We start from the raw sequence: 18777 nt of genomic DNA, 5'->3' as shown, positions 1-18777 counted from the left end.
CGTGCGCTCTGGACGCTGACGCGCTCTGGGGCAGCAGCTCCTCCAGCGTCCAGGTCCAGCGCTGGCCCTCACGGGCACTCTCGCCGCCGCCTGCCGGCGCCATCTGTCCTTGCTGAGCAGAGCGCAACTCCGACGGCGGGATGGTACCGCGGCGGCGGTGCGGCGGCGGCACGTCTGCGTCGCGGCGGCGCGGCTTGCTCCTCGAGCTGCAAGGAGACGCCGGGCGGCGCGGCGCGCGTCTTCTGCGCGGCCGGCCGCCTGTGTGCCCCGCCTCTGCAGGATGCAGCTGCACCCGCTTAATGGCCTTCCACACCGGCCGCCTCGCTCCTCCTCACTCACTCGGCCCTATCACTCCCACCACATCACCACAGGCACCGCAGCACCGCCCCTGGCGCGACACGGCCGCTGCTCCCACCGCCTCGCCCGTCTGTCACCACCACTGCCGAGGGCGCGTCCGCGTCTCGCCGCCACGCCCCAGCTGCGCGTGCGCCCCGGCTTCGGGCAGCACTCCCACTGCGCCCGCGCCTGGCGCGCCCCGCGCCGGCCATGGCTGCCACCGCGTCCGAGCGGCCCGTCGAGGCCGTGCGGACGCGCTGGTCCAACTGGAAGAGCCGCCGCTCCATCGCCGGGCCCTCGAGCCCGTCGCAGGTCGACGAGGGCATGTGGGACAAGGTGAGCCGCCGCAGTGGCCGCCGCAGGCGTGGGACTGTGACGCTGACATGGCCTCGTGCGAAGAACGACGACGCCTTCCTCGAAGAGGTGGCGATCTTGGCTGCCAGCCCGTCGGCGTCGTCGCTGCAGCGCCTCGGCGCCTTTCCCTCGTCTGTCGGGCGCGACTCATTCTCGCACTCCGACACGCTCTACGAGGAGCCGCAGTTCCCAAAGGCGGTGCGCATGGGCTCCCTCTCCGGCTCTGTCGACACCTTCAGGGACCCCTTCGCGCGCTCGTCGCGTCAGCTGCTGGCGCCGCAGCTGCAGATCGACTGCGATGCGGCGGGCCTCAGCACGCCCAGTGACGGCAGCAGCGGCCGCTTCACCTTCTCGTCGCCCAGCTCGAGCCGCGATGAGAGCCAGTCGAGCAGCATGCGCGTCGCGCAGCACGGGAGGGACACGCGTTCGTCGCCGAAGAGCTCGCCTACTGCCGCGGCATTTAGCTTCAGAGCGCTGGACGAGTCACTCCTGACCCTCGACGCCGCCGAGGCCAGGGCGCGTGGCGATTATGGCGTCGACCCGCGCAGCGCGACAGAGCTCCGCGGCGACATGCTCTCGCCCGTCGGCGTGATGGAGGACGTGGGCCCCAGCGACGAGGTGTACCAGTCGCGGCGCAGCAGCGGCCTGGCGCCGGAGCTCGACGACCGCGGCTCGCAGGAAGTGCTGCAGAGCACCGACATGAGCAGAGACGACACGCGGCAGGGCCTCGGCATCGACACGCTGCGGGCGTATCAGCCGAACACGGCTGCACCTGTCCCCGCTCCTGCTCAGGAGCCGGCAGAGCAGGGCCTTGCCCGCTCTCACTCGAAGCGCGGGCTGCTCAGCAAGCGCACGCCTGCCATGAGCCCGCGCTCGCCAGAGAGCGAGGCGACGCTAGGCAGCGCCTTCGAGCCTGCGCCGCCGCGTCCGCCACGCTCGCGCGAGCAGTCGCTGCAGCATTGGGCTGCGCATTCTGCTGGCTGGACTGTCGAGCCTCACGCGCAGAGCCCGCGCACGCCCGAGACGGCGACGCGCCGCGGCAGCAAGAGCAGCGACACGACGCCACGCAAGAGTCCCGCGATCAAGAGCGGCTTCGTCTCTGGACTGCGCAAGCTCATGTCTGGCGGTGGCGCTAGCGCCGGCAGTCCAGGCAAGCGGAACACGCCGCGCCAGCGCGAATCGTCTGTCGCAAGCATCACGGCTACACCCGCTGCCGAGGAGGTGCAGATCGTCTCTGGCCCTCCTGGAGCGCGCGCCATGTACGAGCCGGTGCCTGTGCATCAGCTGCAGTCTCCCGCGCGACCGGCCACTGCGACTGCGTCGCCTGCCTTTGCCTTTGGCGCAGGCCAGCAAGCAACCGCGTCGGGCAGTGGCCCTGCCTCAGGCATGGTCTCGCGCTCTGCGAGTCTGCGCTCGTTCGGCGCCTCTTCGACTGCGAGCCACTCCATCGCTCCGCCGCGCCCGCCGCGGCCCGACGCTCCGCGCCATGTGCGGCAGCTCAGCAGCGGCGCAGGCGAGACGGAGCACCTTGCTTCTTCTGCCTCCTCGCACGAATCGCACAGAGGCACACGCACGCGCACAACGAGCATAGACAGCATGCGTGCGCGCGTCCTGATGCATTCGCGCGCCGGCGACCGTCTCAGTGGCGCAGGCTCGGTCGGGCCGGATGGCATGGGCAGGCGCAGCCGTACGTCCAGCCGCAGCAGTGTGATCGAGCACGTCGGACACGAGGAGGCACGCCGACGCAGCGGCCTGCAAGGGCCAGTGTTGCTCGGCTCAGCCAACAAGATCACGCGGCCGCATACGCGCGCAGGAGGCGCCTCGTCTGACCTTGTCGAACTGCTCGATGCCGCGTCCGGCGAGCCGCGCTTCGTCGAGCAGGCGCCGCTGCGCCCGCCGCGTGCCGGCGATGTGCGCCCGGGCAGCTCGCAGTCCGCCATGGCCTTCCTGGACAGCCCGAACGTCGCCTCGAACTTCAATCACGCCCACACACAGCGGTGGTCGACGCTGGGCAGTCCTGGCGGGCCGTCGTCTGGCATGTTCGCACGGCGCGGCAGCGAGACGTCGGCCAGATTCTCGCGGCGCGGCAGCGATGCCTCTTCTGTGGCCACGCCAGAGCCGTCGCCGCGCTACGCCTCGGGTGCGCGCGGCCTGCACGCGCACAGCCCCATCGGGCACATCGAGGAGCTGCGCGGGCCGGCGCTCGTGACGGCCTCGGTCGACGATCTGCGCTCTGGCGTGCTGTCTCCGTCGCCGCTTGCACCGCACGGGGCCGAATCGCTGGTGCGCTCCGGTAGCGCCCGGCGCAGCCGCCTCTCGTCTGCAGATGGACTGGCGAATCGGCCTGAGCGTCGCTCATTTGTCAATACGGGCTCAAAGCGCTGGTCTGGCCTGTTCGGTGGCAACGGCAGCCAGCGCAAGATCACCGCCTCTAACATCTCTCGCCCGACGTCGGTGTCTTCGTCTGCGCTCTCCGATGCAGCAGCAGACATGCTCGCCCGCCCGTTCGAGGACTCTTCGCCACGCTCCGCCAACTTCGGCGTCACGCCGGCGCAGCAGTACCCTGCGCGCGTTGCGAACCGCTCGAGCACTGCCACTTCGCGCGCCTCGAGCACACGCGGCACGGACAACACCGAAGACGAGTCGCGCGAGATGATGCCAAGCGACGAGCTGCGCGCCATCGTGAACCGCAACCGCTCCGGCTCCAGCGCCTCGACGCACTCGAGTGCCATGTCGCCGCCGCCGTGGGCGATGCCGATCTCGCCCGGTGTCGCTGCACGCCACTCGGTGGCGTCCCGCCGGCCATCGACCAGCGACGCCATCGGCTCTGCGTACCCCATGGCCAATGCGTACTACGCGCCCACCTACACGCCGCCGATCCACAGCAGCCTGAGCAGCGTCAGCGCCGACCGCTCGTGGGCGGCACGGCCAGCCAGCGCCAACGAGGCGCCGAACGCGAGCAGTTTGGGCCGTCGGCCGTCCGGCTTCGACGCCGCAGCCTTCGACGCCACCGCTGCGTTTGAGAGCATCCCGTCGCCGCATCCCGTACGGGGCGAGGACGATGCTGCGCCGCAGGACGTCGACGACGACGAGGACAGTGTGCTCGACGAGGACGCGGGCACCGGCTCCTCGCCCGCGCGCAGCCTCCGCGATGAGCGCCCGCACACGCCGCCGCAGCAGATCATGCGCTCCCGCAGCTCGCTCACGCCCTTCCAAGGCGGCCGCCCGCTGCCCACGGATGCGCCACGCTCGCCCGGCGCCGGCTTCGACGACCCGGAGGTCGAGCTGCTCGAAGACGACTGCGACGCAGCCGCGCCGCCGGCCGATGGCAGCGACGACCTGGACGGCGCGCGCATCGGCCTGACGACCATGCCGCTTGGCCGCTCGAGCGTGCTGGTGCGCAGCCGCAGCAACGAGGCGCTGCGTGGCGTCGCCGATGCCGTCTCGCGTGCGGCGGGCCAGGACTCTGGCATGCTCGGCGCCGGACGCTGCGACCGCCGCTCGTATGCGTACGTCTGACCTGCTCTACCACGACCTTCCCCTCCTAACGACCATCATGTATGACCATACCCCCTTTCCGCATCCTGCCCTGCATCTGCTGCCTCGCCGACCTGCCCCCTCGCGGACAATACAGGGCTGCTCCATCTCTGTGCCCAGCTGCGCGTGTGCTCGTGAGGACGGCATGCTTGCCCGTCTCGCCCGCCGCTTGCGCCGAAGCTTGGGGTCGAGCGAGCGCGGTGCTCCAGACGGCAGCCGGCGTGTGCTGTCTCCCGCGGCGGCGCTGCTGGGCGTTGCGCTGCCTGCGCACGCTCGTGCTGCTCTGCGGGGCAGCCAGCGCCGGCTATGGCGGGCGGAGCGGAGCCTGCGCGCATCGCAAGCCACCGCCGGCCGCCGTGCCGCGCGCGCGGCGCACGGCCGGCGACCCAGCGCGAGCTCGTCTGGCCAGGCTTCCATCTGCGCTGCTGCGACCTCGTCGCGCCTTCGCATCGGTGAGCGAGCTCACATCGAGCCGTTGCACCGCCAGCGCAGCAAACGAGGCTGAGACGCTGCATGCCGTGCGCGGTGCTGCGGGAAGACGAGGAAGAGGCAGCTGCAGAGGTCGCCGCGCGGGGCATGGCCGCCCTCCACATGGCGCCGCACACTGCTCCCGTGCCTTTCCCCCGGGTCAACGTCTGGCGCCATGGTGCAGGCGCTGGCCGCCTTGGCTTTCGTCACTCTGACTCGCTGCCGTCTGCACTGTGTGGGGACGCAGCCTGCAGGAGCGAAGACGAGCTCCATGCTCATGCGCCAACGCCAACGCACAGCGCCAAAGGTGCAGCGAGACAGCGGCCAGCCGTGGTCGCAGCAGGGCGCGGAGGCGGCGCTGCTGCCGTCGCTGCGTCTGTCGTGCCAGCATCGGCCGCCGGAGCGCCGCGCTCTCTGATGTCTCTGCGATGGCGGAGAGGCAGCTGCAGCGCTCGGCGCGGCGGAAGGCCTGCCTGCTCTGCTGCTGCTCAAGGGCGCAGAAGCCGTGGCTACGGCAGGCGGAGCTGCGGCATGCGGGCGTGCGGCGTCCGGCCAGCCGCACCGCGACCGCCGATGGCCGCCGAGACGCGCTGCGGCTGGCGTGCAGCTGCACGGCCGCTGCCGCCCCCACACTCGCGCGCTTCTTCTGATCGGAGCCGCAGCCGCCGTGCTGCGCTGCAGCGTGCGGGCAGCGTGCAGGAGAGCGAGCATCTCATGGCACACGCCGAGCGCCTCGGCGTCTGCGGCTCTTCGTCTTGGTGCCGCCGCCTCCGCAGTCCGTGCGCCGTGCCTGCCCCGAGACGAGGTGCTGCGGTGGCTCGTGGCCTGCCTGCTGCTGCCGCCGTCGCCGAGCTCGACGAGAGTCGGCGACCGCCGCCGCTCCCGCTGGCAGCCTCATAAAGCAGCCTCTGCCCCGCTCCACTTCCGCTCCCGCCTACACACCCGCTTCCTCACTACCACCACACCACTGCATACCACCGGGCGCATCTTCACGCTCCCGACTCACACACACACACCTGCTGCCAGCTACACCCACTTCTCGCGCACACCCCGCCAAGCTTCCACCCTCACCCCACCTCGCGCAAGATGGCAGAGTACGCCGACTCGCCCGTCTACGACATCCCGTCGCGCATCACCGGCAAGGGCCAGCCCAAGCCGTGGGTCGACAACGCGACGTACGAGAAGGACCACGCCGCCTCGATCAAGGACACCGACGGCTTCTGGGGCAAGGTGAGCAGCCGTGCGCGGTCCTGTGTGCTTCCTGGCTTCTGCTCTGGCTGCGCTGGCTACTGGGCGATGTCCTCCTGCTGCTCGGCCTCGTCTCGAGCCGCCCGCATGTGTGCTCTCAGCAGCATGTGACGTGCTCGAAGATGGGTGCCTTGGGCCGCGGCAGCGTCGGCGACCGACGCGCGCCGCGCGCGCAAAAAGGCCGGCCGCGAGTGCTCCGCGCGCGCGGCTTGGCCGCGACTGCCGCGCGCGCATACATCCCGCTCGGCACCCCGGCGTCTCATGACGCTCTGCCCGCTCCACCCGGCGCGCTTCTGCCACCTGCTCGTGCTCCTACCCGCATTCTTCCTCATCATGTAGCTTCTTTGTGTCCATGCTGCGGGCAGTGGGCCCGTGCGCGCAATTGCGCGCTGAGCAGCACCTCCTTGCCGCGCGCGCGCTTCTCCTGTCCGCTTGCCCTGCTCTACACCTAGCATCAGCAACTGATCGCCTCACCCCACGCGCAGCTCGCCAACGAGACCATCTCTTGGGATGTGCCCTTCAAGACCGTCCGCTCCGGCGGCTTCGAGGCCGGCGACATGGCCTGGTTCCCCGAGGGCCAGCTGAACGCCTCGTACAACTGCGTCGACCGCTGGGCCTTCAAGAACCCCGACAAGGTGAGTTGCGCGCGAGGCAGAGGGACTAGCACCTTTGCGCGTCGTTTGCGCGCGCCGATGCTCACACCCCTCGCCCGCAGGTCGCCATCATCTACGAGGCCGACGAGCCCGGACAGGCCAAGGAGATCACATACAAGGAGCTCCTCGCGCAGGTCTGCCAGCTCGCCAACGCGCTCAAGAAGATGGGCGTGCGCAAGGGCGACACGGTCATCGTGTACCTGCCGATGATCCCCGAGGCCGTCGTGGCGCTGCTGGCATGCGCGCGCATCGGCGCCGTGCACTCCGTCGTCTTCGCCGGCTTCTCGGCCGACTCGCTGCGCGACCGCACCGTCGACTGCGAGGCGCGCGTCGTCATCACGACGGACGAGGGCAAGCGCGGCGGCCGCACGATTGCGACCAAGTCCATCGTCGATGCCGCGCTCAAGGAGTGCCCCAAGGTCGAGCACTGCGTCGTCGTGCAGCGCACGGGCAACAAGGAGGTCGGCATGACGGAGAAGCGCGACCAGTGGTTCCACGACATCTGCAAGCGCGAGCGCCCGTACTGCCCGCCGACGCCCGTCTCGTCCGAGGACCCGCTCTTCATCCTGTACACGTCCGGCTCGACGGGCAAGCCGAAGGGCGTCGTGCACACGACGGCCGGCTACCTGCTCGGCACGGCGCTGACGGTCAAGCACGTGTTCGACGTGCACGAGAACGACCGCTTCGCCTGCATGGCCGACGTCGGCTGGATCACGGGCCACTCGTACATCGTCTACGGCCCGCTCATGAACGGCGTCACGACGCTCGTGTTTGAGAGCACGCCCGTGTACCCGACCGCGAGCCGCTACTGGGAGGTCGTGGCGCAGCACAAGCTCACGCAGTTCTACACGGCGCCGACGTCGATCCGCCTGCTGCGCCGCATGGGCGAGGAGCACGTCAAGGGCCACGACCTCAGCACGCTCCGCACGCTCGGCTCCGTCGGCGAGCCGATCAACCCGGAGGCCTGGGACTGGTACAACGAGAACGTCGGCAAGAAGGAGTGCGCCATCGTCGACACGTACTGGCAGACGTGAGTAGTGTGTGGGATGTGTGAGAAGCCTGAGGCTGACATGCGCTCCCAGCGAGACGGGCTCGATCATGATCACGCCGCTGCCCGGCGCGACCAAGACGAAGCCGGGCTCGGCGACGCGCCCCTTCTGGGGTGTCGAGCCCGTGCTGCTCGACCCGACGTCGGGCGAGGAGCTCAAGGGCAACGAGGTCGAGGGCGTGCTGGCCTTCCGCCAGCCGTGGCCGGCGATGGCCCGCACCATCTTCAACGACCACGACCGCTTCCTCGAGACGTACATGAAGCCGTACAAGGGCTTCTACTTCACCGGCGACGGCGCCGCGCGCGACAAGGACGGCTACATCTGGATCAAGGGCCGTGTCGACGACGTCATCAACGTCTCGGGCCACCGTCTCTCGACGGCCGAGGTGGAGAGCGCGCTCATCCAGCACCCCGGCGTCGCCGAGACGGCCGTCGTGGGTGTACCCGACGAGATGACGGGTCAGACGATTGCCGCGTACGTGACGCTGAAGCCCAACTTCAACTACGAGTCCGAGGAGGCGCTCGGCAAGGAGCTCGTGGTGCAGGTGCGCAAGCACATCGGCCCCTTTGCCGCGCCCAAGCGCATCGTCATCCTCACGGACACGGACCTGCCGAAGACGCGCTCGGGCAAGATCATGCGGCGGCTGCTGCGCAAGATTGCGTCGGGCGAGGGCGACCAGCTCGGCGACCTCTCGTCGCTCAACGACCCCAGCTGCATCGACAAGATCAAGGAGAAGTTTGCCGCTGGCGCCAAGAAGTAGGCTGCCTCACGCTCGCTCCATCCCACACGCTTCCCTTGTTCCCGCCCGCTGCTGTGTCCAGCCTCGCTTCTCCTGCCTCGTCTCATTGTCCGCGAATATGAACCTTTGACACTGCCGCGAGCGAAGCCTCGGGACGGGGTCGTGGCGGGTTGCACGTGGCGCAGCAGGGTCCCGCGCGCGTCCCGTGCGAACGTGGCGCCCTCCGCCGGTGTGGCTGCTCCCGCCGAGGCTGCTGCCGCTCCCTCAGAGCGTGACATTTCACGTTTGGCAAGCAGCGAGCAAGCTATTCTTCGCTTTTCGAGCAGATCTCGCTGCATCAGATATAGCTCGCCGGCCACTTTGTGCCTACCAGGCACCGGTGACGCGGCGTGGCGGTCATGGCGAGAAAGAAGCACACCGCCAGCCGCGCCAGCAGCACGGCACCGCCAGCAGCCAGGCACGCGCGGGGCGGCGCGCGTCGCGGGGTGCTGCACCGCCTGCGCTCTGGCGACCTGCCGCTGTGCGGTCGCTGCTCCGCCTCGCCGCCTGCGGCTTGTGCTGGCTGCTGGGCTAGGGGCGTGCGCGACGTGGCGCCCAGCACCGCCGCGCCGGCCTTCCCTCTCCCCGCATCACCAGCACCACGCCTCTTTCTTCTCTTCCTCTCCCTTCCGTCTCTCTCCTCGCCGCGGCGCACACACCTCCCGGCCTGGCTGCCGCCGTCTGAGCCAGCATCGTTGTTCCCCGGCGGACAGCGGCCCGCTGGCGCACCCCGCACAACTCACCGCCTCGCATCCACCACACTCCCTTGCCCCATGGCCGCCGCCCTCTCGCCGGCGCTCAAGGCCGCCTTTGAAGCTGCGTCGCTGCCGGGAGATGCAGCGCCCCCGCGTGCGCTTCATGTAGTGCCGCAGGCGCGCGGCGCCCTCGAGCTCGAAGCGCAGCTGCCGCCGGCCGCCGGCAAGACGGACCGCGAGGAGTGGGATGGCACGCTGAAGCAGGTGAGTGTTGCGAAGCAGTGGCAGCGGATCGGGACTTTGGAGCGCGGAGGTATCTCTTGCGCCTCTCGGTCGTGTGGCCGCACCCCGGCCTCGCCTCGCATGGCCGGACATCGCCCTCGCTTCGCGTTGTTGCACCTACGCCTTGCTCTGCATTCTGAAACAGCCGCTGATGTCGTTCGCACCAGATCTTCTCGGCGGCGCCGACGACGCCGGCCTACGTGCTCTGGCGCCTCGACACGTGCTCCTCAGCTGGTCTGTACGAGTGGCTGCTCGTGGCCTTCCGCCCGGCCGGCGCGCCCGTGCGCCAACGCCTCCTCTACCCGACGACGCTTGAGGGCATCCAGTCGGGCCTGGGCGAGTGGAACTTCCTCGACATCGTCTACGTGAGTAAGCGCGGGTGTCGAGGCGCTCCTGGCACGCAGCTCACCACGCTTGTGCGCAGGGCTCGTCGCCGACCGACTTCACGTACCCGACGCGTCTGCGCAACGCCCGCAAGCACGACTATCGTGCGTGCCTCTCTGCATCTCGCTGCCGCTGTGAGCGCGACTGACGCGCGTGTACACTCTGCAGAGAACCCTCAGGTACGCATCCAGGCGCCCGCTTCCGAGGCCGCTGGAGCAAGTGTGGGCGGCGCCCGCCGCGCCTTTGCGCCCATCGTCGGCGGCGCGATCAAGTCCGCCGGCTCGGCTCAGCCAAAGGCGCCCTCTCCCGAGCCGCGTGCTGCGGTAGCGCCCGCAAAGGCGCCGGTCGCTGCTGCCGTGCCCGAGCAGAAGGCTGCGGCGCCTGTAGCCGAGGCCAGCCCGCTGCCCAAGGACGAGCCGGCGCCTGCGCCGTCTCTTCCTGAGCCCGTGGCCGAGCCCGAGGTCGCGTCTGCGCCGCTGGCGGCTCCCGAGCCGGAAGCGACTGAGGAGCACGGCGAGGCGTTTGGCGCCGTGGAGCAGGTGAAGCCGCCTTCCGAGAAGGAGATCGCGGAGGTCATCGCCGCTCCCGCACCCACGCCTCTGCCGCCTCTGCCAGCGGACGCGCCCTTGCCGCCGGCACCGCAGGTGGAGGAGCCGCAGCCGGAGCTCGACGCCAGCGAGAGCACGGCGGCCGAGGTTCCGGCAGAAGTGCTCGAGGTGCCGCCGCCGCTGCCCGCAGACGCGCCTCTGCCGCCTGCGCCAAGCGCGTCGGACGAGCCTGCGCCGAGCGCCGAGGAGACGCAGCACGCTCTGGAGCCACTGCAGGACGCGGAAGAGCCGGCAGCTGCCGACGCCGAGGTCGCGCCGCCTCTCCCGGTGGACGCGCCGCTACCGCCGGCGCCGCTGCCGACGGATGAGGACGCGCCCGACGCGGAGGAGGCGCAGCGCGCTCTCGAGCCGATGCAGGGTGTCGAGTCGACCTTGGACGCCGCTCCTGATGCTGCCGCTTCGCATCCAGATGAGGCGGAGCAGCAGAACGCGCCGGAGTCGAGCGACGCCGCTGTGCCGCTCGTAATCGCCGACGCCTCTGCCAACGGCAGCGACGCCCAGGCACCCGCGTCTCCGGCGACGGGCGGCGCTCCGCGTGGCGGTGCCGATGCGCGCAAAAAGTGGGCCTCTGCGGCATCTCGCCGCTGGGAGGTCGCTGGTGCGGGCAAGCGCTAGGCTGCGGCGGCGGATGTGCATGCACTGCCTGACAGGTGGAGATACATCGCAGAAGGCTGCGGGGGGTGAGGAAGCCACGCCGGCGCGGCTTAGTACAGCGCAGGAGGCACCCCCGCACGCCCCGGTGGGGCCTCTTGTAGAATACTAGGCCACCCTGGCGAGGCTCCCGCACCCTCCGCACGCCCCATGCATGTATCTCCCTCCTCCAGCAACCTCTGCTGGAGCGCTGTTGGCACCTGTCTGCACGTACCCTGCCGGCCGCGTCCGAGAGTCCCGTTGCTGTCCCTCGCGGGACAGCACGGACTCGAGGATGCGCGCTCTCCCGCCCGTGCAATGCGAAGACGTTCTCTGTGCTCCGTGACGCGGCCACCAGGACCGCTGATGAATCTGTGCTGACCGGCGCCTCTCACTCCCACAGGATGCCTCGTCATCGCCCCTGGGCAGCCCTCGGTCTATCGCCTCGGAGTCTCCTGCCGCTCAGGCCTTGCAAATAGGCTCGCCTGCCCTGCCGGTACCGCGGTCGCCTCCCGCGGCAGACGTGTTCGGCGACGCAGACCACCAGCTCCGTGAGTCGAGCGGCCCTGAGCACATCGTGGCGAGCTTCTGACATCCGTGATCTGTGCCACCAGCCGAGGCGTCTGGCAGCAATTTGTCGTCCAGTGCGGCGTCCGGCGGCGTCAGCATCGCCCAGCTGCGCCAGTCAATACGGCAGAGCAGCGAGATCCACAGCTTGTCGGGCTCTCTGGGTGCCTCACGGGGTCCCAAGACGCCTCGGAGCCCCACTGCCGACGCCGACGAGTTCGGCGCGCTGACATCGGCAGACGTCGGCGACGAGCTCAATCCGACGAAGCGCGTGTCGGTGCTCGACTTTCTGAACGCCGAGCCTCGGGTCGAGGTGCGAAGCTCGCCGAGCCGGAGCGTCGCGCCGCGTGCATCGCAAGAACCACAAGGGACGGGCGTCGCGGCGTCGCCTTCTGTAGGCACATCTTCTTCTCCGAACGGAGCGACAGACGCTGCGCAGCCGAGGCCACGCCCCCCGCCAATCTCGGCACAAGCCGGCAACCGCATGTCGACGCTCTTGCCTCGCGAGCCGACGACCGCTCCGCTGCCCTCAACGAGTCCGTCACTCGCCGGCACATCGCGCTTTGCCGCCGCGTCGCCGCGGATAGACGGGCCGCTATCCGCATTTGAGTTCTTGCAGGGAGAGCCCCGGGGCAACGTCCGGCCCCTGGACGGTCCTGCGTCTGCCACGCCCGGCCCATCGTCGAAGCGACGCCCGTCGAGCTATGCGCCGTCCGAGCGCAAGCTCAAGGTGCGCGTCACGCCGGTCAGCGACCAGGTGACCATGTTCGGCTCCACTCAGACATCCTCAAACTACTCGATCTCCGGCACGGTCATCATCACGATCGCGCCGCGTGAGATTCCCGCCTTTGCGAGCAGCACTGGTGCGCAGGGCACGCCGACTCGCAGCGAGATGCGGCGCGCCACTACGCCAGCCTCGCCATCCGACCCGTCGATGTCGCCCACGACGCCGCGCTTCCGCCCGGAGCCATTGGGCAAGTCCGCCAGCGACACCGAGCAGCCGCCCTCGCCTCTGGTCAGGCGGACAAGCGTCGCATCGCCGCGAGGTAGGCCCATGTCGCCGAGAAGCAGCGCTGGCCTGGCGACACCAGGAGGGCGTCCGCTCTCCACGGACTTCTCACACATGCTGCCTGCGCTGGACTTTGGCCTCGGACCGAGCTACTGGGACGCTGATGGCATGTCACGGCGACCGAGCGGAGGCGTAGCGCTGGACGACGCAGCCGTAGCGACCTCAAGCGCAGCGAAGACCGAGCAGGCCGTGCCAGAGGTGCTCGTACATGCTAGCTCACCGAGCGCGGCTCGCAGACCGCGGCCCAAGGCTCCGGTGCCCGACAGCGAGCGCGAGAAGCAAGACGAGCTGAAGGTGACCTCGTTGAAGGTCGCTTTCTCAGGCTACTCGTTCTACGCAGACCATGCTGGGCGCTTCTCAGCTGTCCGCCTGGTGAGCATCGTTGTCAGCGGGTCATTGCGTGTGCTGACCCCCTCGCCAGGCCGAAGTGGTGCAGGAGCTGCTGCCGACCGGATCGAACCTCCCAATCTCGGGCGTCGTCCAGCCGCACACGCCGCTGAAGTACGACATCCAGTTTGACCTCTCGATCCCCGGCTGGCTGCCCGCGACGTCTTGGACGAAGTTCGGCGGCACCTTCTACTGCGTGCACGCCGAGGCGCGCTACCTCGAGACCGACGGACGGGCGCATCGCACAATCTCGACACTGCTCAGCTCGCCGCACCGCGCCAGTGCGCCGAGCGGGCTTAGAGTCGCGCCAGATGCGGGGCTGCCTCACATCAACGGAGCTGAGCCCTCCTCGCCTCGTCCTTCTGGACTGGCCCAGCAGCGGCCGTCGGGCTCTAGGCCGTCCGCGAGCCCGTCGCCCGCACGACTCTCGGTCAGCGAGCGTCGCGACAACGCGTCGTCCGGGACCGAGGGCGACTCAGCGGCCGAGGCTGGCCCCTCAAACGGTCCAGCACGCAGCGGAGGAAGCTGGCTGGGCAAGCGTGCCCGCCAGCTGCAGTTCCGCAAGAGCACGGCAGTACCGCCGAGTCCGGTGACTCCGACCACGCCAAGCATGCTCTTCGGCACGCCCGAGAACCCCGTCGAGCCGGTTCGCCCGCCCATGACCTCTCGAAGACGCCGAAGGCGCGCTCCTGAGATCGAGCCGAACGACGGCTCGCTGAAGGCACGAAGCCGCACGTCGGTCATCATCGTCAGGCGATGCCGCGACGTTGTGCCAGTGCCAGTGGCGCGGCTCGCCATCGTCGGTCCGGAAGGGTTGCCGTCTGTGCCTCAAGATCCGCCGAACTGGGTGCCCAGTGCTCGTCCCGACTCGGCAGAGAGAGCCAACGAGCAGGTGCCTGCGTCACCGAGCGCGACTCTTGCCAGTCCTGCTAGAGCTACGCCGGCGGCGCCTGGCATCGAAGGCAGTCCGAGACCGGGAGTTGCCTCGGCGATCCCCGCTTCGCAGCTTCAAACAGCGCTCAGCGAGGCGTCAGCAGGCGCGCGACCTGCACGTCTGCTCACGCCGCTCGACTCCCCTCGGCCGCGTCTCACTCCGCGAGTCTCGACCGAGGCGCTCAACGAGAGCGCATTGGCGAGCATGTTGCCTCTCGCGCCTAGCACGCTCGATGCGCCCAGCGACCCTGCCAAGTTCGCGGCCTTTGCGCGAGCGCCTGCGACGCCAGTGCGCGGCTCGAGTGCTGTGGGCAATCGCAGCCCTGGCAACACTCCCAGCGGAGATGCGAGGCAAAGTCGCGGTAGCTCTTCGAGAACCTCGAGCTCGAACAACGCCATGCGGCACTTCCTCCATCGTCCCGTCTTGCATCCGCCTTTCGACTCTGGCATCGCACCGGGCGACTGCGACACCAGCGATGGCGGCCTGTCGTTTTCCCTCACGCTGTCGCTGCCGTCGCACGTGCAGGTCGGCGGGCCGAAGGCCGACATGCTGAGCTTCGGCGTGCAGATTGAGGTCGGCCGCTCGCTCGGCTGGTCCAAGGTGCGCGGGATGGGCGGTCTCCGTCTGCGCGACATGGACCTTGTCTGCGTGCAGCAGGAGCGCCACTGGTGAGTCGCGATCTGAGGCTGTTGCACCTTCAGTGCCGGCATCTGACACCTTCCTCCAGTTCGATTCCTTCGCGCACCTTCTGCAACGCCTTTCCGCTGCCGACAGAACCCGCCGTCGATGCTCAGGACCTGCCGGATCTCATCGGACAGACGTCCATGCGTGAAGAAGCAACCATGACGTCGGACGAGCTCAAGAAGCGGAACGGCTACGACCACCAGCTCGTGCTGAACCACGTCAATCTCACAAAGGCAGGTCAGGCGCCCGACGCTGACATGAACGCCGTCGAGCGCCTGCGCACGGCGATCGTCGGGCCGCCGCCGACGGCCAAAGAAGCGCAAGGCGAGGCGAAGGGCAAAGGCAAGGGCAAGGACAAGTCGATGAGCAGGACGCCGACTCGCAGCGTGCAAGGGCCCTCTCTTGCCGAAGCAGAGCGCCGAGCTCGTCGCATGCAAATGGAGCGGTCGCGAGCGCAGGCCGCGTCGGCCGCTCGCTCTGGCCCATCCGGCTCGCGCCTCGCTTCGACCGTGACCATCATGGAGCCTCCCTCGCCAAACCCGTTCGCACCCAGCGTGGCCGACGAGGCCAACGCGGAGGGCACCACGCCCGGAGGGCGCCGCGTTGGCCGTGGACGGCGCGCATACGAGACGGCCATGCGCGGCCTCTCGACCTTTGCCAACGCGCTCGCCGAGATGAGCATCGACGGCGACGTCGACTTCAACAACACGGGCGCGCCGCTGCCGAGCGACCTGCGCCGCGCTGCAGCCGCCAAGGACGTGCTCGACGACGACTCCGATGGCCCTCGAGCAACGTACCACTTCGCAGGCGACGACGGCCACGGCGTTGATCTGACGCGCGGCAGAGTGCGCATGACGATCAACCTGCCACTCACGCCCGCCTCGGCGACTGTCGCACGGCAGCACAATGTGCCGCGCCTCGTCGCCGACTTCGAGTCGCCGTACGTGCGCATCAAGCACAAGCTGCGCGTCAAGCTCGGCTTTGGCTTCGGCTCGAAGCCGCTCGGTGGCGACAATGACTGGGGTCAGGTGAGCATTACCACGAGCGGCAGCGCGTCGCGACTCCAACTGACATTTCCTTCAGGCGCTCGTGCTGCAGGTGCCCGTGCGCTTCACCGAGGCTGCTCCGAAGGACGTGCGCGAGCAGTTCGCTCCGATGAACCTCGCGACCGTCGCAGCGGGTCCCTCTGGCGCCCTGGCCATGCCGCTGCCGACGATCCAGCAGGACAGTCACTCGGCGCCTGTGCTGCCGGCATACGCCCAGCTCTTCCGCGAGGATGGCTCGCGCCTGGCCGACGAGGGCGAGGACCTGCCGCAGTACCCAGGACCCGCAGCGGCTATGGCAGCGGCTGCGCGAGGTGCTGTCTCGGCAGGCAGCCCGCGTCTCGGCGGAAGCGTGTCACGCTCGCGCGCGTCTTCCATCACTGGGCGTCCGGCCTCCGGCGTCGCAGCAGGCGGGCCGCTCTCCAATCACGTCCTGCCGAGCAGCATCTACGACGAGGCGCCCGACGCAGGCTCGCCGGAGGCGGCCGAGCGCGACCAGGAGCGCGAGCTGCAGGAACTGCGCTCCGAGGCCGAGATGCTCGCCGTGCACGTCGACGACGCCTCGTCCGAGGACGAGGACATGCTGCGCCCCAGCGCCCTGCAGCGCTCGCGGCTGGACGAGACGATCAACGCAAGCGATCTGGAGGAGGAGGAGCACGGCGCGCTGATGCACAGCAGCAGCGACCACGGAACCCACTCGCCGCTGCCGCACGGCGGCGACAGCACCACGGACACCAGTAGGCGCGGCAGCGTGGCCACGGGCCTCGACAGCGCGCACGGCTCGTCGTCGCCGGCGCCCAGAGCCTCGCAGGACAGCGCTCGGTCGTGAAAGCAATGGCAGTGATGCAGCAGTGACATACTCGTGAGATTACAGAGAGAAGACAGACACAGGCTCGCGGGCAGGGCACGATCACCGGCTCCACTGCGACTTGCCGCCGCGCTGGGACGGCCCATTGCGGCGGTACACCTCGGCGCCCGGCTTGCCGTTGGCGGGCTTCTGCTTCTTGTAGCTCCGCCGGTCGACAGACTTGTTCTGGCTGCGCGCGCCCTGCTGCTCATCGCCCTCCTCCTCGCCCACCGGCACGTCCTCGTCGTCCTCGTCGGCGTCCACCTCGGCGCCGGCGCCCTTGCGCTTGCGCCCCTCGGCCGCGCTGTTGCCCGACTTGAGCCCGGCGCCGATGGCAATGTTGACCTTGGGCGGCACGGAGAAGCCAAACGCCTTGGCCACCTTTGCCAGGTCGAGCGCGTGGATGTCGAAGATGCGCTTGAGCGAGTAGGAGCCGTACGCCTGCAGGTACGAGCGGTAGCCGTCGCGCGCCGACTGGTGCAGGTAGTAGTTCTTGCTGATGAGCTTCTCCAGCTGGCCCTGCACGTTTGCGATCTTGTTTGCCGGGAAGCTGTACTCGTTCAGCGGCACCTTAGCCACCTTGAGGAAGCGCAGGAAGCCCAGCTCCGACGGCAGCAGGAACAGTAGCGACTTGCCGTCCTTGCCGGCACGCGCCGTACGTCCGACGCGGTGGATGTAGTCGCGCGGGTCGTCCGGCGGGTCAAACTGGATGATCCAGTCGACCTTGGGGATGTCGAGCCCTCGTGCGGCCACGTCGGTGCACAGCAGGATGCCCGACGGCGCGTTGCAGAACTCGAAGAAGGTCGATGTCCGCTTCTGCTGCTTCTGCTTGCCCTGTGAGATGGATGCGTGAGCCGCGTAGGTCAGAGCTGAGCAGATTCCTGCACTCACGTGCAGGTCCAGCACCGGCACGTCGATGTAGTTCAGCAGCTCGCCGTGGTACTTGACGCCGTTACAGCTGCTCATGAAGACAATGATCTTCTTCCCGCGGTTGCGCTTCAGGAACGTAAAGAGCAGCAGAAAGCGCCGATCTGAGTCGCACACGACGTAGCCCTGCTCCAGGCGCGCCACCGTCGAGGCGCGCAGGTCGGCGTGCACGTTGATGTACAGCGGACCGGGGCGCAGCGAGATGCGTGCAAGATCCTGCACCTTGGTCGTCTGCGTTGCGGAGAAGAGCATCGTTTGCCGGTTCTCTACGAGCGAAGGGGTGAGCGATGCGCGCTAGCAGCGTGGTGCCGGCACGCACCTGGCAGCAGCTTGATGATCTGGCGCATCTCGTCCTCGAAACCGATCTCGAGAATGCGGTCAGCCTCGTCAATGCAGAGCGTCTTCAAGTTGCTGAAGACGAATGCGGGAGTGTTCTGCAGAGCATGTTCAGCGGCAGCCTATGGCACGGCACACTTCTTTGCTCACCTGCAGGTGGTCCAGAAGGCGGCCCGGCGTGGCAACGATCAGGTTCACGCCCTTGCCGAGCTTGTCCGCCTCGGCCTTGCGGTTGGCACCTCCCATGAGGATGCCAAATGTCTGGTGGTGGCCGCCCTGCGTCATGACGTCCTTAGCGACGCCGAAGATCTGCAGCGCCAGCTCGCGCGTGGGCGAGACAATGATGGCGCCGGTGCCGTTGCGCGGCTTGAACTTGAGGCGCGCGAGCATGTCGATAATCGGCAGCAGGAAGGCGAGCGTCTTGCCCGAGCCCGTCTGTGCAGCGCCGAGCACGTCCTTGGCGGCGAGCAGCGGCGGGATGCAGCGCGCCTGCACCTCGGTCGGCTTGGCCAGGCCCATGGCGGCGAGCGCCTTGAGCGTCGGCGGCGAGAGGTCGAGCTCGGCAAAGGACTGCGCCACGGGCGCCGACGGCAGGCCGGCGATGGCGGCGCTGCTCGACGCCGACGCCGGCGCGGCGGCATCGCCCGAGAGGCCCTCTGCGAGCGACACATCGGTGGCGAGCGTGCGAGCGAGCTGTGCCTCGGCGCTGTCCGGCGGCGGCGTAGCGTCGACGGCGCGCGACGAGGAGGCGGACGCCATGGCGGGCCGCGGGCTGCCTGTGCGGCGACTGCGAGGCGGTGTGGGTGGAGTGCGATGTGCCTGTGGCAATAGCGAGGCGCGGCTGAGAGTGAGCGTGCGGATGTGCGGGTGGTGTGGGAGGAAGGAGCGCTCCACAGCTGCTGCGAGACGGGAGGCGGCGGCGGCGCGCGGCAGCTCCCAGCACGGCAGCACGGCACCCGGG

General features: G+C 69.2%; 4 protein-coding genes across 4 annotated transcripts; 3 read left to right on the top strand and 1 right to left on the bottom strand.

Annotated features, from left to right (window-relative positions):
• Nucleotides 1–546: 546 nt before the first annotated feature.
• FA09DRAFT_324279 (hypothetical protein) lies at nucleotides 547–4209 on the top strand (the record flags this gene model as incomplete). The annotated part of the gene is made up of 2 exons (XM_025741124.1): nucleotides 547–672; nucleotides 736–4209. 2 exons carry the CDS (start codon nucleotides 547–549, stop codon nucleotides 4207–4209), a joined length of 3600 nt encoding a protein of 1199 aa, XP_025601085.1.
• A 1333-nt stretch (nucleotides 4210–5542) lies between these two features.
• Nucleotides 5543–8603, top strand: FA09DRAFT_327528 (acetyl-coenzyme a synthetase). The gene is made up of 4 exons (XM_025741433.1): nucleotides 5543–5925; nucleotides 6429–6578; nucleotides 6659–7626; nucleotides 7679–8603. The coding sequence occupies exons 1-4, from the start codon at nucleotides 5782–5784 to the stop codon at nucleotides 8403–8405; spliced, it is 1989 nt and encodes a 662-aa protein (XP_025601084.1). The 5' UTR covers nucleotides 5543–5781; the 3' UTR covers nucleotides 8406–8603.
• Nucleotides 8604–9023: 420 nt separating this feature from the next.
• Nucleotides 9024–16560, top strand: FA09DRAFT_358165 (hypothetical protein). The gene is made up of 9 exons (XM_025744920.1): nucleotides 9024–9382; nucleotides 9568–9765; nucleotides 9825–9888; nucleotides 9953–10990; nucleotides 11502–11573; nucleotides 11637–13030; nucleotides 13080–14647; nucleotides 14707–15691; nucleotides 15747–16560. The coding sequence occupies exons 1-9, from the start codon at nucleotides 9197–9199 to the stop codon at nucleotides 16533–16535; spliced, it is 6294 nt and encodes a 2097-aa protein (XP_025601083.1). The 5' UTR covers nucleotides 9024–9196; the 3' UTR covers nucleotides 16536–16560.
• FA09DRAFT_358164 (DEAD-domain-containing protein) lies at nucleotides 16531–18699 on the bottom strand. The gene is made up of 4 exons (XM_025744919.1): nucleotides 17967–18699; nucleotides 17800–17914; nucleotides 17445–17746; nucleotides 16531–17387 (listed from the first exon to the last, which is right to left on the bottom strand). The coding sequence occupies exons 1-4, from the start codon at nucleotides 18573–18575 to the stop codon at nucleotides 16617–16619; spliced, it is 1797 nt and encodes a 598-aa protein (XP_025601082.1). The 5' UTR covers nucleotides 18576–18699; the 3' UTR covers nucleotides 16531–16616.
• Nucleotides 18700–18777: the final 78 nt, after the last annotated feature.

Source organism: Tilletiopsis washingtonensis, assembly GCF_003144115.1.
Source record: "Tilletiopsis washingtonensis strain MCA 4186 unplaced genomic scaffold FA09scaffold_2, whole genome shotgun sequence".
Lineage (NCBI taxonomy): Eukaryota > Fungi > Basidiomycota > Exobasidiomycetes > Entylomatales > Tilletiopsis > Tilletiopsis washingtonensis.
The sequence above is the reverse complement of the archived record's forward strand: the minus strand, read 5'-3'. Positions and strand labels throughout refer to the sequence as shown.

Excerpts from the sequence above, each read along its gene's own strand:
- FA09DRAFT_327528 (XM_025741433.1), top strand. The coding sequence starts at position 5,782 with ATGGCAGAGTACGCCGACTCGCCCGTCTACGACATCCCGTCGCGCATC. Across the intron at positions 6,579-6,658 it reads CCTTCAAGAACCCCGACAAG|GTCGCCATCATCTACGAGGC; the intron begins GTGAGTTGCGCG and ends CCTCGCCCGCAG. Across the intron at positions 7,627-7,678 it reads GTCGACACGTACTGGCAGAC|CGAGACGGGCTCGATCATGA; the intron begins GTGAGTAGTGTG and ends ATGCGCTCCCAG.
- FA09DRAFT_358165 (XM_025744920.1), top strand. The coding sequence starts at position 9,197 with ATGGCCGCCGCCCTCTCGCCGGCGCTCAAGGCCGCCTTTGAAGCTGCG. Across the intron at positions 9,889-9,952 it reads CGCCCGCAAGCACGACTATC|AGAACCCTCAGGTACGCATC; the intron begins GTGCGTGCCTCT and ends TACACTCTGCAG. Across the intron at positions 15,692-15,746 it reads GCGACAATGACTGGGGTCAG|GCGCTCGTGCTGCAGGTGCC; the intron begins GTGAGCATTACC and ends CATTTCCTTCAG.
- FA09DRAFT_358164 (XM_025744919.1), bottom strand. The coding sequence starts at position 18,575 with ATGGCGTCCGCCTCCTCGTCGCGCGCCGTCGACGCTACGCCGCCGCCG. Across the intron at positions 17,915-17,966 it reads GCCTTCTGGACCACCTGCAG|AACACTCCCGCATTCGTCTT; the intron begins GTGAGCAAAGAA and ends CATGCTCTGCAG. Across the intron at positions 17,747-17,799 it reads GATCATCAAGCTGCTGCCAG|AGAACCGGCAAACGATGCTC; the intron begins GTGCGTGCCGGC and ends CTTCGCTCGTAG.